The 16713-nt window shown below is 38.3% G+C and overlaps 1 protein-coding gene across 1 annotated transcript; it reads left to right on the forward strand.

The window, feature by feature from the left end:
- Positions 1-3896: 3896 nt before the first annotated feature.
- LOC135475598 (peroxidase-like) lies at positions 3897-10428 on the forward strand. The gene is made up of 12 exons (XM_064755524.1): positions 3897-4112; positions 4831-4933; positions 5379-5502; positions 5855-6069; positions 6552-6740; positions 7273-7318; positions 7585-7703; positions 8043-8144; positions 8417-8509; positions 8757-9465; positions 9749-9918; positions 10319-10428. The coding sequence occupies exons 1-12, from the start codon at positions 3897-3899 to the stop codon at positions 10426-10428; spliced, it is 2196 nt and encodes a 731-aa protein (XP_064611594.1).
- The last annotated feature ends 6285 nt before the right edge of the window (positions 10429-16713 follow it).

A 16713-nucleotide genomic window follows, 5' to 3' on the forward strand; every position in this document is an offset into this window, starting at 1 on the left:
GCTTTTAACAGGACGAACGTACTTCCGACATGAATAGAACTGAACAAAGTTACACCTACTCGGAATGTACATACGTTCAATGAACTTGAAAAATACTTCAACCGTATTTGACCGCATCACTTATTTCGTGAAAGATTTGTCAAACAGTAATGGTAATGTAAAGTTTTATACCAGTAAATTAGGACAACGAGCATTGCCAAATATTATGAACTTTATCTCCAGCACTCTTCGTGTCACACATACTACATTTCCCAGTTAGCAGTCTATGGTTAGTGGTTCTAAGTCTAGTTAATAATTTACGGCATTTACATCACATTATACAGAGATAATTTACATACATGTACTGTACAAAAATCAGATTGACATTATGCCAACGTAACACTCTTACATATCCCGTCTCATTACATTGTAGCAATTAGCTTTAAATGGGGGTTTGAGAAAGGTTTCTGCTTTTTGAAACTATTCCTAAATATTTAAAATCATTTGCATTTTCTATATCTTTTCCACTTAAATTATATGCATGTATTCCTTGAGCTCTAGAAGTGATAATTTTTGTTTTGTCGTTATTCACCTGTAATTTCCAGGCACTGCTGTACCCCGGCTAAGACATAGGGGTTGTTTGTAAATAGTCTGTGCCAAGAGAAACCTGTAAACACCACTCAAAAATATAGACAGCTTACCAGATATGAAAAACAAAATGTTAACTTTGTTAGTTTTTATCCAGAATGTATGTCCCAGGGTCAGTCGAGATGAATTATCCCCTTGCCTCACGCAATTTTTAAAGTGAAGTAATAACCCGCATTTAAGATATGCATGATTGATATGAAATCACGAGAATAAAGCACGACCGTGAACTACTAAGGCGCCTTGGTTCATTCATCCCTTCTTTTATTTCACTCCTGCCACCAAAAGATGGCACCGCAGGCGAACACGTAAATTTACATTGATAACGGAAAAGAATAGCAAGTATGACACATTGTAGATAGAAATTCCTTCATCAATAAACCAAAATACATTATATAATTTAGTAATTAAGTAATTTAGTATATATATATATATATATATATATATATGGGTCTCTGTCTTTTATTTTTGGGGATGTATTTCTTGTGGAAATTATGTAGTTTAGGGCAAATCTTTGGACTTTGGATATTCCTCCCCAAACGCTGTTGGCTTCGCAATTTTTAGTTAACCGCTCACGTCTATCCTATTTGAACCATCTTTCTCGCTGAATAGTTAAGTGGTGTGTATTAGTTCTAAGTTTGGATAATAGATTACGTTCTTTTGAGCCAAAATTCGACAAATAGAACTCAAATTCAAAATTTATTTTCCATACTTTGTAAAATCATTAGATGATAAGCATATATTGACGTGCCAGTTTTTTGTCGAAACATTCGTCGTAGAGGTTACCTGCTGGTGGTTTGGGGTGGGTAGGGTAACAATGTCAGCGGGTTATGGCGGAATACCTTAGAATATATCCGCGAGCAGGTAGGGGGTTAACGATGTCAGTCAGTGACTTGCAGAAGGCCTCTCAGGCAAGGTTATAATCCCACTGATTAACAACATTGTAATCAGGAAAGTCCTGCGGTGATTACCCGGTGTCTAAATCTAATCCTTTATGGAAATGCTCCGTGTCAGCGGTTCAAATCCCCTAAGTAAACTCTTTTGTCAAGAGGATTGTATTCGTAAACTTTTCGAACCTTTCCCGGGTGGACACGTAATCTAGTTAAACGAGTACAGTCAGCACCTTGTAACTAACAATGCGTTTACCACTTAATAAATTTTAAATAAATAAATATATGGGCCTACTGTACAATAACAAGTACATATGTTTTACAAAACGCTTCCTCAACCATCTCTTCCTTATAGTTTCATTAACAAATCAACAAGGTTGAAAATTTATTCAACCTAGTTTTTGTCTCAAACTTGATATAGTTTAAATGGAAATCACGAAAACAAAACAGCAATTAATTATTAAGAGTAACGTAAACCAAACATTAATCAATGTAAATTTAACAGAATTTATTACGTTATGAAACAAATAACAAGTGTTCATTTTTAATGCAAAAAAGAGAAGACTCGCAATGTCAGTATGTTATGGTTCTTTAACACATGCACTTTAAAGAAAAGTCCATTTGTCAATAATAACTATTAAAGTATCTAAACGATATCAAAGTCTCACTTTAACCCAAACAAATATACCCATAATTGTTTTCTACACACCATCATATTTGCAAAATAGCACAATAAATAACATAAATAACATAATAAAGAAGTCATGCGTTAACAAAAATAAAAAAGTGTTTCGAGAAAGTCATGAAAGTGCTATTTATTAACCACGTGGATCTCAAAGCAATAGGTGAGGCAAGGAAAAACAGTTTATTGCTATCCTACATACAAGGTTTCAATATGAAAGAGAACACAGTTCTATGAAGTAATAGTTCAAATGACTTTTGTAGATTGTTATTTGCCATGGTGATGAATGAGTGACCGGTATCTTTCTTCATAATTGGAATTATTCAGCATTTTTCAGTTGTAATCGTTTTATACAAGTCTGGCTGCTTCATTCTCTTATCCACAGTCGCTATGAAAACAACTTTAGCTTATGCACATCTTGTGGAACTAGTATGTTGGCTGTGGTGGCTAATTATGTGTAAGTCAGTGGAGTACAAGCAGATATAAAACTTATAAGACCTATTATATGAACAGAGCTGAGCAAATTCGTTCCTTAATATTAATGTTTTCTGTGTTTCACTCTATTCTTCTAAGAGCTAATTCTTTAAGAGATTTTTATAGAGAAAGTCCTGCTGATAAATACCAGTGAACATGTTTAACCACAGGTATATGTTCTAGTCCTACTTAAGTGCGTTTAAACTCTTTTAGAGGGAAAATCCTCTTTAAAAGAATTCAGGTATATGAAAGAAAATGATTGAAGTGACTGAAGTGGAAGAAAAGAAGCAATAATATTTTTGTTGCAAAGAGGATAATCCGCTTGTAGTCAGGAGTAATTGGTTAGATCTAGTTAAAGGTAAACCCTTGACATTTGAGGAATGAAATGAGAATCGGAGGGTGGGGTGGTGGAGTAGAAGGGACAGGGGTAGTGGGTGAGATGTTACATATGTCAAGAGACGCACACACGTTTCCTATTTTAAAATATGTTACTGACTGATTATAAAAATGGTCATAGATATTAGTATAGGTCTTCCCCATTTTTAATTCCAATACAAACAGACAATATACATTTAACTTTTTCTATAGTTTAACTTCAAACTAGAAGAAAAAGACTCATTATTTTTATTAAAATTGATACAGTAACTGTGTGGCTTACCATTTGAATGGATTAGTATGCATTTGAAGGGTTTGTTAATACTAATCTCAGACCACTAGCCCAAATCTTAGATTATTTTACTAATTACAGTAATTCAGTTTAATACCAAATATATTTCTTGAAAATGTAACCAATAGATTATCACTCAATAATCCATGTAATACCTGAACTCGACAATAAGTGTTTGGCAAGTAAAATGGGAACTCTCACTGACCCCTCCCGCCGCCCGCTCTTCCCCTACCCACTAATCCCTACCCCCAAGGGCACATCCTGTGACGTCACCTCAGGTGAGAGGATATATAACCTTCCTGTTCTGCTGATATTTCACATCACCTCTCACAATTTGAACGGAGAACACCACCAGCGATATTTAGCAAGGGATAGAGAGCAGCCACCGAAAATGAGGTAAGTGATCATTTTGGGTCAACTCGACATAAATCTTTGCTAAGTTAATAAGTCAAACCATATAAAAAGTGTGCTTACGTTTTGGCACATTTTTAAGGCTTTCTAAAGCAGCATTTCATTGTACATATGTTTGTTTCATTGTACATATGTTAAGATTATATACATGAACCGCATTCCTGTGTTAAATGCCGATCCACCGGAAGCCAAAGGGTTTTCCATCTGGTTACGCAAGGTTGATTACCCTGCTCAACATGGTAGGGGTCAGTTAAAAGGGATAGAATATAAATTGACCTGTTTCTTACTTCACGTGTACCATATCTTGTTTTGTTCCAGGTTCCCAGCTGTGTGTCTGATCAGTGTCGTTTGCGGATTGCTTACGGTAAGATTTAATGTCTACATCTGAATCTGTAACAAATTATACCAGAAAGAACTGCCCCTATTTATGAAATGCCATCGACTCGGGGTCACAATAATAGAAGGGCTCTAGGGAAAGCACTGATATTAGAGACGAGGCTCTAATATCAGTTAGAGCCGAGAATTTGTTAATACCGCAACGGTTTTCGAACCAGCGACCTATTTATTCGTCATAGGAATTGCACAACAGTAATAGTGTTGTCCTGATTTAGGATTGTAATAACTGGGAATAGCTCATGTCCAAGTGCTCAGAATTAAGCAGGACCACTCCTGGGCCCAGTTTCACAAAGCGTACGACATTTTTTTTAATCGTATATTTGTCGTACGATATTTTGTACGTTACAATTACTGTACCATCTTTGTAAAACTGGGCACTGGTTCCGAACCTGAACACAGGTCATTTCTGTCTGAGGCACTAGATGATACAGTATTATTCGATGTCGTAAGGGAACTGCATTATGCAATGGCACTTACAATAGTTTAACACATTTTGGAGAGTTACTTATCCTCTCCAGGCAACGTCTTGTACTTTTACTCAACCACGCTATCCCGTCCCTAACGGGAATGAAACGACCTTAGGTGAGATTGGGTGCGTACACAGCGAGTGTGATTACGCGACTTAGTCTTTTTCAACAGAATATTGTTTATAGTTTCGAAGCCGTAAACAAAAACACTTATTGCAGAGATGCCAGGCTGTGAACTTCGGGACGACCAAGAGGCTTATCGACATTGCCAGAAGAACGTCTGCCAAAGAAGACGCTTTATACCAGCTCAGATTCCAAAACGGTATGTGACCTTGGCAGATGATGTCACTGATTTGTCGTCCATGTGAGGTTTATTTACAACCAGGGAATGAAACTGTTTTTCTCATCAGAGATACTTCATTTATATTGAATAATGCCTTTGTCTTTCTTCTCTTCTATGACGTGTTTTCTCCTAAAATTTTATTCATGAAACCAAAACGTCTATCTGAGTAGAGATTGAACACAGGCACTGTGTTAAACTGTATTCAGTGGCTCGTTTCCAATTTCTCTTCCAGTTTTTTCGACTACAGTTATAATTAATAATAATTGGCAGAGGATTTTAGAAACATTTGTGAGACGTATGGTGTCTCAGATCTTTCTGCCAATTATATTTATCTTGGCTGATTTTCGCTGAGCGCTAGGATTTGAAAAACCCGCCTTAGCGCAAAATGCAGATTGTATTACTAAGTTGGATATTTCATTGGCAGGAGTTGATAAGAGGACTGAGGATTTCAAAACCATAGAAGCAGCAATGTTTGAAGAGACACCGGAACATGCTTTGGAGATCAACAGACAGAGTAGACTGGTTAACTGGATATCTTTTCTAATCAGGTACTCAAGGTGATCAGGTCGTTAAGGTCTTGATATGCATCCAGAAATGTGAGGAATAAAAATCAGCTCGCATTTTTCAAGATGCAAAAATATTTTTTTTGAAATCTAAGGTTTATGCTGTATCTTCACACTTGGTATGGTTGGGGCAATAACACAATAACATAAATGTGTGCACAACCAGTGTCAAGACTGACAGCTATGCTTGGTTTCACTTTTCTTTTGCGTATAAATGTAAGTTCTGAAAAGGTATTGTAATGTTACATAACACTTCATCATCAACCACACGCTCTGGATTTCTACATGCAAATAACTATCGACATAATAATTAGAAGTTACAAATACAATTTTGCAGGAGGGAGAAAGTCAATGCCACGGTGAGAGAGATCATTGACTTTGCCAAACTTCCCAAACACTTGGACACTGTTTACTGCCCATATGAGTTTTCCGAGAAATGTACGAGATCCAAATACCGGTCTGTGGACGGAAGCTGCAACAATCTGCAGCAGCCGCTGCGAGGAGCAAGCTTTACTCCATTCGCCAGAGAGATGCTTGCCGAATACGAAACAAGTAAGCATATGTATTTCACGGGCAGCAGTATGAGCCAGGAGCGCTGTAGTTCCAATCAAATAATTGTGTTGTTTTCTTTGGCCCCACAACAAGTGTATATTATTTGACTGGTTTACGCTGTATTCAAAATTTTTCAATTATACATCGCCGGCTCAGATTATGGTGGGAGAAAGATACACCCACAAAGTTAGTTACGTTCTCGCCTAAGGCGAAACCATCGACTTTATCTGGTTCTGTCTCGTCAAATAGTTCGTGTCGCCAATAGATTACAGAAGTATGCCATTGTTGTAAGACACTGTGCAATTCGACTTCGAAAATAGAGAGGTATGGCAGAGACTTCCATTTGCATTAGAACTTTACCGTGAACTTTTCTCTTGTTTCATGCCAGCTGTCGCTCAAATTTCTGTTCAGATTTAACTGACAGAAACTTTGTCATACTCTCTGTCTGTGGTTTATTAACGTTTCCGGCCTACATTTGTCAGGTGTTGACGGCATGGACGACCAGCCCCGTCAGCATGGTAAGACCGGGAGGTTACCCAGCGCTAGGGCTGTCAGCCGGGCAGTCCATCAAGGGAACTTTGCGGAGAAGACGGACCGGGATATCAGCTCCATCTTCACATTCTGGGGCCAGTTCATGGCACACATGATTTCTGACAGAGCCGTCGCTACAGGTAACTCGCCGTTGACGCTTGAAAACCGTTCCACAAGAGCATTCCATATTCTGTAGAACAATAATGTTATCCTTTTAGATAACTTTGACGTGTTTTATGTGAATACGTGAAATAAAAAGAAGTGAACGCATGTGTTATCATTTATGAGGGTGGCTCCAATTCGCTGTCTGTATGATGTCAAGTAACTTGTAACACGAATTGTAAGTGAGTGAGTGAGTGAGTACTCAGGGTTTAACGTCGTTTGACAAATTGTAAAGATTATAGACCTTTAATTTAGAAGTTACCAGCTAAAGGTGTGTGATGTAGCTATGTGCACCTGGATGCCCATGGAGGGACAGACAGTTAGGAAAACATGAAAACACTTACACGGTGTAACGCAAATACGCACCGTACATCCATACTAAGCCACTGCTCATTATTATAGTCAGCCCATGTAACCATCCATTATTGAACTTATTTGGTTTACTGTGAAAGTAGGAGTTCATTTATAGTTTCTGAGAAAGATGTTTAATGTCACATTTCCATCTGATAGGATACAACAGCACCAGGGTGGACTGCTGCTCGCAAGATGTCCCCACGTAAGTGTCATTGCTGTTTCTCTGAGGATTTCTACACTTACATCCATTTGCCTTTTCTGTGTAAGGAACTCATGTCGTGTACAGAAACTCGATTGCTTCAGACGTGTACTCAAATTAGTTTAATATTTCCACTTGGCTCCCCAAAATCGTTAGAGGGCGACATGATAGAAGGAGAGAATGCATCTCAGCTTGTCGTTAGAGAATTTCTATGTATGGTTGCACGTTGTATGCCAAGAATTTGTTCATTTTTATCTGTATTTTTGCAGACCTCGTTCTGAATGTTTCAACATCGACATTCCGGAAGGGGACCCGTTCAGAAAGGATGGGCGGACCTGTTTGGGATTTTTGAGGTCTATGGAAACAACGACTATGGGATGTGTGACCGGTACAAACTTTTGACTTTCTCCTTTACATGTAAAACACTAGTTCATTTTACTCTTGTGGAAGATGCACTTTCGACATGGGTACGGCATTCTTCTTTTTCCACCAACTACTAATTACACAGATAATTTATGTGACGCTACGGCCGAAAATATTGTTCACTGATAACTGTAACTTTGGCCTACATCTAATTTTCAATGGACCAATTGAAACATTGTCGGTGGCTGAGTGATACTTTAAACAAACCAAACCCAGGCTAATCGACAAACTAATGTGTTTAGAATGAATCATTACCAGCACTTAAATATATTTAGCAGTACATAACTGATTGTATGATGCACAGGTAAAAGAGAGCAGCTGAATCTCGCATCTTCCTACATTGACGGTAGCGCGGTGTACGGGTCACACAACGAAAAGGTGGAATATCTGAGAAGGCATCACGGTGGTAAGCTGTTTTATCAAACCACAGTTAAAAAGCCACATATATGATATAAATATATATGAATATCCATTGATACTTACGTCAAAATGAATACGACAAAATATTCGCCAAGTTTAATAATAACAGCATTCAGCTTTCCAGAGAAATAATCAGAAATGCACCTCGCTTGAAGAACCTGGCTTTAAGACACACCATGTATACGGTTTTTGATCAATGGTTTAAACGTACTTTGAGCACCTCCTCTACCCAGCGTTGTGTTATTACATAATATGCAGGCGAGCTGTGGACGTCTGAACCGAATGAGCTTCCACATAAGTCCCATCCCAATGCGATCGCCGAAAAGATGGGATTGGCCTTTGCACGAGCAGGTAAGTCAACAAAACTCTTTTACTTCAGAGGAAATAGTGTTTAATTGTTTTCCAGCACCCTTAAAAATTCGTTGGATAAAAATTCGTCTGCGTATAATACTGGATATCGTTTTATCCCAATGTTACGTTTTACAAGTGGGCACTTAATCAGTTAGGGCCATCTAACTACTAATTTACGAAAATGGCAACTCATTAAACAGTCTAAAGAGACGCTTGAGAGTACTTTATTGTACTTTTCTACAAACAGGTGATCCTAGAGCACCGGAAGTAGCCATGCTGACAGGAATCCACACGATATGGCTGAGAGAACACAACCGTATTGCTCGTGAGCTGGCCGTTATCAACCGGTTTTGGGATGACGAAAAGCTGTACCAGGAGGCGAGGAGAATCGTCGTGGCTTTAATCCAGCACATCACCTACAGCGAGTGGTTGCCAGTTCTGCTAGGCCCAGCCATAGTTAAGGACTACGATCTTCTCCCACGGGTCTCTGGATTCTACACAGAGTATGATCCCGCAGTGGACGCCTCCACCACTAACGTCGTATCCACTGCAGCGTTCCGCTTCGGTCATTCACTGGTCACCTCCACCTTTCCTTTATGTAAAAAAGACTTCACACAAGGTAGCTCTCCTGCCTTGAAGCTAGGAGATATATTCTTCCAGTCTAACCAATACCTGCTGCATGAACAGGGCCTAATGAGAGGGCTGTTGACAAAGCCCGCGGCTTCCATGGATGCCATCGTCACCAACGATCTAACCAACAAACTGTTCAAAACTCATCAGGGAAACGGTGGTGATCTGGTAGCGTTCAATATCCAGAGAGGCAGAGATCACGGACTTCCCTCGTACAACTCTTGGAGGACTTTCACTGGTCTGCCCTCGGCGTCTTCCTTTACAGGGGCGGGCGGATTTGTGGACATCCCCGAAGACACCGTCCAGGCTCTGGCCAGTGTTTATAGGTGAGTCTCCAGGGTGGAATGTTAAAATGGTTTGTGGTAACGCTGGAAGCTTTTAAATCAATCATTCATGTTCCGTTGGAAAGTAAATCAGAATAACACGAATGGGGCTTAGAACAGTATTTTAGTAACTCATTACTAATAAGTTACTAAAAGACCGGGCCTAAAAATTACTAATGAGCTACTTAAAGTTTGCTACTGTCGTTCTATCCTTTTTACTTCAAGAACTAAATTCGAAAAGATTCGCTTCAGCGGTTGTTTTAAAGTGGATGTAATATATTTTCAGTCACCCTGATGACGTGGACATCTGGACGGGGGGTGTCTCGGAGAGGCCTGTACCAGGAGGTTTGTTAGGCCCGGTGTTTTCACACCTTCTGGCCCGTCAGTTCAGCCGTTACCGGCAGGGGGATAGGTTTTGGTATGAGACGTCGGAGGAGCCCCAAGGTTTTACAGCCGGTGAGTTACTATACTACTTTTACCATGTATGCGACCGTTTGTGAATATTTTTAATTCCTGTAGTTAGTCAGTTTGTTATGGTTTTAGTTGAAGGTTCTGTTTGTAAGCTGCATTTGAATTATTAATGTAACGATGTTATGGTTAAAGGATTGGTTTCGCATACCAAGCGTAGATTTCTAGCCCCGAGTCTCAAGTCGTTCTGACCGTGTATTGTACACGAATGATTGGCGTCAGCTTTGTTGTAGACCTTTAAAACGGAGGGCTCTGAGATTTGCACTGTCAAGTAATTGTTATCCCAGTAATATAACGTTCATGTCATCTTAATCCTTACTCTTATCTAACCCAAGAAGCATAGCACCAGTAATAAGAAATGTGTTTTTTTTTCTTTTCGTGTTTTCAGCTCAGCTGAAGCAGATTCGGATGATGACCTTTGCCCGTATTATGTGCAACAGCTTTGACGTTGACACGGTCCAGCCACAGGCATTCCGCATGGCATCAACTAAAGGGTAAATACCTGATTTAATTAGGTGTTTTACGACCTACTCAAGAATATTTCTCTGAAACACTTTGAAGAAACCATGAATCTATTAGTCTGCTATGAGTCTGTATTTGTGGCGTGTAATATTGGACAATTATGCGAAAACAAATACTCCAAGCCAAATATGGTTTCGACTTTTCGTAATTGTTCTATATATATTTTTTCTGATAACAATGCCCACATTCTGGTGGTGCGAAATTACCACATAGGTCCTGATGTGCCTGTTTTTTTTCTAAATCTACGAATCACAGGGAAAGTAACAGAAGGCCATTCTTTAGAACAGAATTAGAGTAGTCTTCTTGCGAAAATCTTAACAATGATTTTGTTTCTTTCAGAAATGAAAGGATGTCTTGTTTAGATCTTCCACAACTGGACCTGTCACTTTGGTGAGATTTGATGTCATGGTCCTTTAGGAGCTGTGATCGCTTTGAACACTGGACTGTGAAGGAGAGAATCACACGTATACCGAATAACACATTACACATCGTACGTGTAAATATCACATCTGAACGACTGTTTCTGTGAAACTGTTTTTCCATCAGATCATCTTAACTTCACGCCTCTTCGCTTTAACGTTGACTCATTGTGAACCCAGCTAATATGCCAAACAGTGACTGCTTTAGTGTTAGTATTAGTATTTGCTGTCTTATTGTCTAAACTAGCTGTAATCACATACTGTGATGATATGTGGGTGTTTGATTAGAGATTTAAAGGACACTATGTAAATATTGTATATATGTTTACTAAAATGTTCACAGTAGTGATGGAATTGTATATAGAGAGAATATGGTGCATCTAAATTATATGTATGTTTGATCATTAAATCATGTTTTATACAAATTTGATACATTTTAAAATATACAGTAAATATGAAATACTGGCATTTTGTTTCTTGTTATACTTTGCGATAGAGAGCGCCTAGAGAGATGACACACGCAGCACTGAAAACACTAGCGACGTCAGTGACTTCACCTTGTTGTCTGGTTGAGTCTTTTGTGGTCATTTCCCCTCGATCTCACGAATGTGGTTGCCATGACTTTCACCTCCTTCTCATGCTGGTTTCCGTTCTGGTCGTAACTTGGAAGGTCTGTCAGCAACCCACGGATGTCCATGGGCTTTCTCTGTGCATTGTTAGGCTTCCTCCCACTACAATGCTGGCCGTCGTTGTTTAAGTGAAATATTCTTGAGCAGGGCGTAAAAGACAAATAAATATTTAAAAATACGAATGCCGCTTTAACTAAAAAACAATTTCGTGTTAAGACGTTATGGCTTTTACCTCGTTTTTTTTACGCTTCAAGGGTGCAGCGTACAGTTTGGAATGGGGATGACCGGGTTTGGCAAGAGTACCGACTATACATATCCCTAAAATGGCAGAAATCTGACATACAATCCTCAGGTATCTGACCAGAAAACAAAATGATATCTGTTAGTTTTTATCCAGTATGTATGTCCCAGGGTCAGTCGGGAATAGAGAAAATGACAATGCAGATAAATTATACCCTTACCTAATGAATTTTTTACAGTGAAGTAATAACCCGCATTTAGCATAAAAGATATGCATGATTGATATGAAATCACGAGAATAACGCACCACCGTGAACTCCTAAGGCGCCTTTGTTCATTCATTCTGTCTTTTATTTCACTCCTGCCACCAAAGATGGCACCACAGGTGAACACGTAAATTTACATTGATAACTGAAAAGAATAGCAAATATGACACATTATCTTTGGCAAATCCTTGCACTTTGGATATTCATCCCCAAATGCTGTTGGTTTCGCAATTTTTAGTTAACCGCTCACGCCTATCCTATTTGAACCATCTTTCCTACTGACTTGGTAAGTGGTGTTTACTGGCTCTAAGTTTGGATAATAATTTACGTTCTGTTGTACCAAAATTCGACAAATAGAACTCAAATTCAAAATTTATTTTCAATATTTTGTAACATCATTAGATATATTGACGTGTCAGTTTTGTCGAAACATTCGCAGTAGGGGTTACCTGCTGGTGGTTTGGGGTGGGTAGGGTAACAATGTCAGCGGGATATGGCGGAATACCTGGGAACATATCCGCGAGCAGGTAGGGGTTAACGATGTCACTCAGTGACTTGCAGAAGGCCTCTCAGACAAGGTTATAATCCCACTGATTAACAAATTGTAATCAGGAAAGTCCTGCAGTGATTATCCGGTGTCTAAATCTAATCCTTTATGGAAATACTCCTGGTCAGGGGTTCACATTTTCTAAATAAACTCTATTAACAAAAGGATTATATTCATAACCTTTTCGAACCTTTCCCGGGTGGACACGTAATCTAGTTAAACGAGTACAGTCAGCACGTTGTAACTAACAATGCGTTTATCACTTAATAAATATGAAATAAATTAATATATAGGCCTACTGTACAATAACAAGTACATATGTTTCACAAAACGCTTCCACAAACATCTCTTCCCTATAATTTCATTAACAAATCAACAAGGTTGAAAATTTATTCAACCTAGTTTTTGTCTCAAACTTGATATAGTTTAAATGGAAATCACGAAAACAAAACAGCAATGAATTATGAAGAGTAACGTAAACCAAACATTAATCAATGTAAATTTAACAGAATCGTGATGAAACAAATAACAAGTGTTATTAATAAAAAGAACTGATAAGACTCGTATTGTCAATATGTTATAGTTCTTTAACACATGCACTTTAGCGATAAATACATTTGCCTATATTAACCAGTAAAGCATTCAAACGATATCAAAATTTAACTTTAACTCAAACAAATATACCCATAATTGTTTTTTACACACCACGATATTTGCAAAATAACACAATAAATAACATAAATAACATAATAAATAAGTCATGCGTTAACAAAAAATAAAGAAGTGTTTCGAGAAAGTCATGAAAGTGCTATATATTAACCACGTGGATCTCAAAGCAATAGGTGAGGCAAGGAAAACCAGTTTATTACTATCCTACATACAAGGTTTCAATATGAAAGAGAACACAGTTCTATGAAGTAAAAGTTCAAATGACTTTTGTAGATTGTTATTTGCTGTGGTGATGAATGAGTGACCGGTGTCTTTCTTCATAACTGGAATTATTCAGCATTTTTCAGTTGTAATCGTTTTATACAATTCTGGCTGCTTCATTCTCTTATCCACAGTCGCTATGAAAACAACTTTAGCTTATGCACATCTTGTGGAACTAGTATGTTGGCTGTGGTGCCTAATTATGTGTAAGTCAGTGGAGTACAAGCAGATATTAAAAATATAAGACCTATTATATGAATAGAGCTGAGCAAATTCGTTCCTTAATATTAATGTTTTCTATTTTTCACGCTATTCTTCTAAAAGCTAATTATTTAAGAGATTTTTTATAGAGAAAGTCCTGCTGATAAATGCCAGTTAACATGTATAACCACAGGTATATGTTCTAGTCCTACATAAGTGCGATTAAACTCTTTTGAATGCATTAGTATGCATTTGAAGGGTTTGTTAATACTGATCTCAGACCACTAGCCAAAATCTTGGATTATTTTACTAATTACAATAATTCAGTTTATACCAAATATATTTCTTGAAAATGTAACCAATGGATTATCACTCAGTTATTCATTTAATGCCTAAACTCGATAATAAGTGTTTGGCAAGTAAAATGGGAACTCTCACTGACCCCTCCCGCCGCCCGCTCTACCCCTACTCACTAATCCCTACCCTCAAGGGCATATCTTGGGACGTCACCTCAGGTGAGAGGATATATAACCTTCCAGTTCTGCTGATATTTCACATCACCTCCCACAATTTGAACACCACCAGCGATATTTAGCAAGGGATAGAGAGCAGCCACCGAAAATGAAATAAGTGATCATTTTGGGTCAACTTCACATAAATCTTTGCTAAGTTAATAAGTCAAACCATATATAAATTGTGCTTACCTTTTGGCACATTTTTAAGGCTTTCTAAAGCAGCATTTTATTGTACATATGTTTGTTTCATTGTACATATGTTAAGATTATATACATGAGCCGCATTCCTGTGTTAAATGCCGTTCCACCGGAAGCCAAAGGGTTTTCTTCTGGTTATGCAAGGTTGAATACCCTGCTCAACATGTAAGACGTCAGTGAGAAAGGATAGAATATAAATTCACCTGTTTCTTACTCCATGTATACCATATCTTGTTTTGTTCCAGGTTCCCAGTTGTGTGTCTGATGAGTATCGTTTGCGGATTGCTTACGGTAAAATTTAATGTCTACATCTGACTCTGTAACAAATTATACCAGAAAGAACTGCCCCTATTAATGAAATCCCATCGATTAGGAGTCACGATAATAGAAGGACTCTAGGGAAAGCACTGATATTAAAGCCGAGGCTCTAATATCAGTTAGAGCCGAGAATTTGCTAATACCCCAAAGGTTTTCGAACCAGCGACCGATTTATTCGTCACAGGAATTGCACAACAGTAATAGTGTTGTCCTGATTTAGGATTGTAAGAACTGGGAATAGCTCATGTCCAAGTGCTCAGAATTAAGCAGGACCACTCCTGGGTCCAGTTTCACAAAGCGTACGACATTTTTTTAATCGTATATTTGTTGTACGATATTTTGTACGTTACAATTACCATCTTTGTAAAACTTGGCACTGGTTCCGCACCTGAACACAGGTCCTTTCTGTCTGAGGCACAAAACGATACAGTATTATTCGATGGCGAGTCGTAATAATATAACGTATTACTTTGTACCAGCTCAGGTTCCAAAACGGTATGTGACCTTGGCAGATGATGTCACTGATTTGTCGTCCATGTGAGGTTTATTTACAACCAGGGAATGAAACTGTTTTTCTCAACAGCGATACTCCATTTACATTTAATAATACCTTCGCCTTTCTTCTCTTCTATGACGTGTTTTCCCCCAAAATTTTATTCATGGAACCAAAACGTCTATCTGAGTAGAGGTTGCCCACAGGCACTGTGTTAAACTGTATTCAATGGCTCGTTTCCGATTTCTCTTCCAGTTTTTTTGGATTACAATTATTATTAGTATTAGTTGGCAGAGGATTTTAGAAACATTTGTGAGACGTATGGTGTCTAAGATCTTTCTGCCAATTATATTTATCTTGGCTGATTTGCGCTGAGCGCTAGGATTTGAAAAACCCGCCTTAGCGCAAAATGCAGAATGTATTACTAAGTTGGATATTTCATTGGCAGGAGTTGATAAGAGGACTGAGGATTTCAAAACCATAGAAGCAGCAATGTTTGAAGAGACACCGGAACATGCTTTGGAGATCAACAGACAGAGTAGACTGGTTAACTGGATATCTTTTCTAATCAGGTACTCAAGGTGATCAGGTCGTTAAGGTCTTGATATGCATCCAGAAATGTGAGGAATAAAAATCAGCTCGCATTTTTCAAGATGCATAAATATTTTTTTTTAAACCTAAGGTTTATGCTGTATCTTCACACGTGGTATGGTTGGGGCAATAACACAATAACATAATTGTGTGCACAACCAGTATCAAGACTGACAGCTATGCTTGGTTTTACTTTCATTTTTGTATAATTGTACATTCTGAAAAGGTATTGTAATGGGACATAACACTTCTTCATCAACTTCAGGTTCTGGATTTCTTCATGCAAATAACTATCGACATAATAATTAGAAGTTACAAATACAATTTTTGCAGGAGGGAGAAAGTCAACGCCACGGTGAGAGAGATCATTGACTTTGCTAAACTTCCCAAACACTTGGACACTGTTTACTGCCCATATGAGTTTTCCGAGAAATGTACGAGATCCAAATACCGGTTGCAACAATCTGCAGCAGCCGCTGCGAGGAGCAAGCTTTACTCCATTCGCCAGAGAGATGCTAGCCGAATACGAAACAAGTAAGCATATGTATTTCACGGGTAACAGTACGAGCCAGGAGCGTTGAAGTTCCAGTCAAAATATTGTGTTGTTTTCTGTGGCCCACAACAAGTGTATATTATTTGACTGGTTTACGATCTATTCAAAATTTTTCAATTATACATCGCCGGCTCAGATTATGGTGGGAGAAAGATATACCACAAAGTTAGTTACGTTCTCGTCTAAGGCGAAACCATCGACTTTGTCTGGTTCTGTCTCGTCAAATAGTTCGTGTCGCAACAGAAGTATGCCATTGATGTAAGACACTGCAATTCGACTTGCGAAAATAGAGAGGTATGGCAGAGACTTCCATTTGCATTAGGCGTACAGTGAACTTTTCTCTTGTTTCATGCCAGCTGTC

The sequence above is a fragment of the Liolophura sinensis genome, chromosome 9 (assembly GCF_032854445.1).
Source record: "Liolophura sinensis isolate JHLJ2023 chromosome 9, CUHK_Ljap_v2, whole genome shotgun sequence".
Lineage (NCBI taxonomy): Eukaryota > Metazoa > Mollusca > Polyplacophora > Chitonida > Chitonidae > Liolophura > Liolophura sinensis.

Bases quoted from the DNA above. Each gene is read 5' to 3' on its own strand.
- LOC135475598 (XM_064755524.1), top strand. From the start codon at position 3,897: ATGAACCGCATTCCTGTGTTAAATGCCGATCCACCGGAAGCCAAAGGG. The intron at 4,934-5,378 runs GTATGTGACCTT...TTTCATTGGCAG, and splicing joins CCAGCTCAGATTCCAAAACG to GAGTTGATAAGAGGACTGAG. The intron at 5,503-5,854 runs GTACTCAAGGTG...ACAATTTTGCAG, and splicing joins TGGATATCTTTTCTAATCAG to GAGGGAGAAAGTCAATGCCA.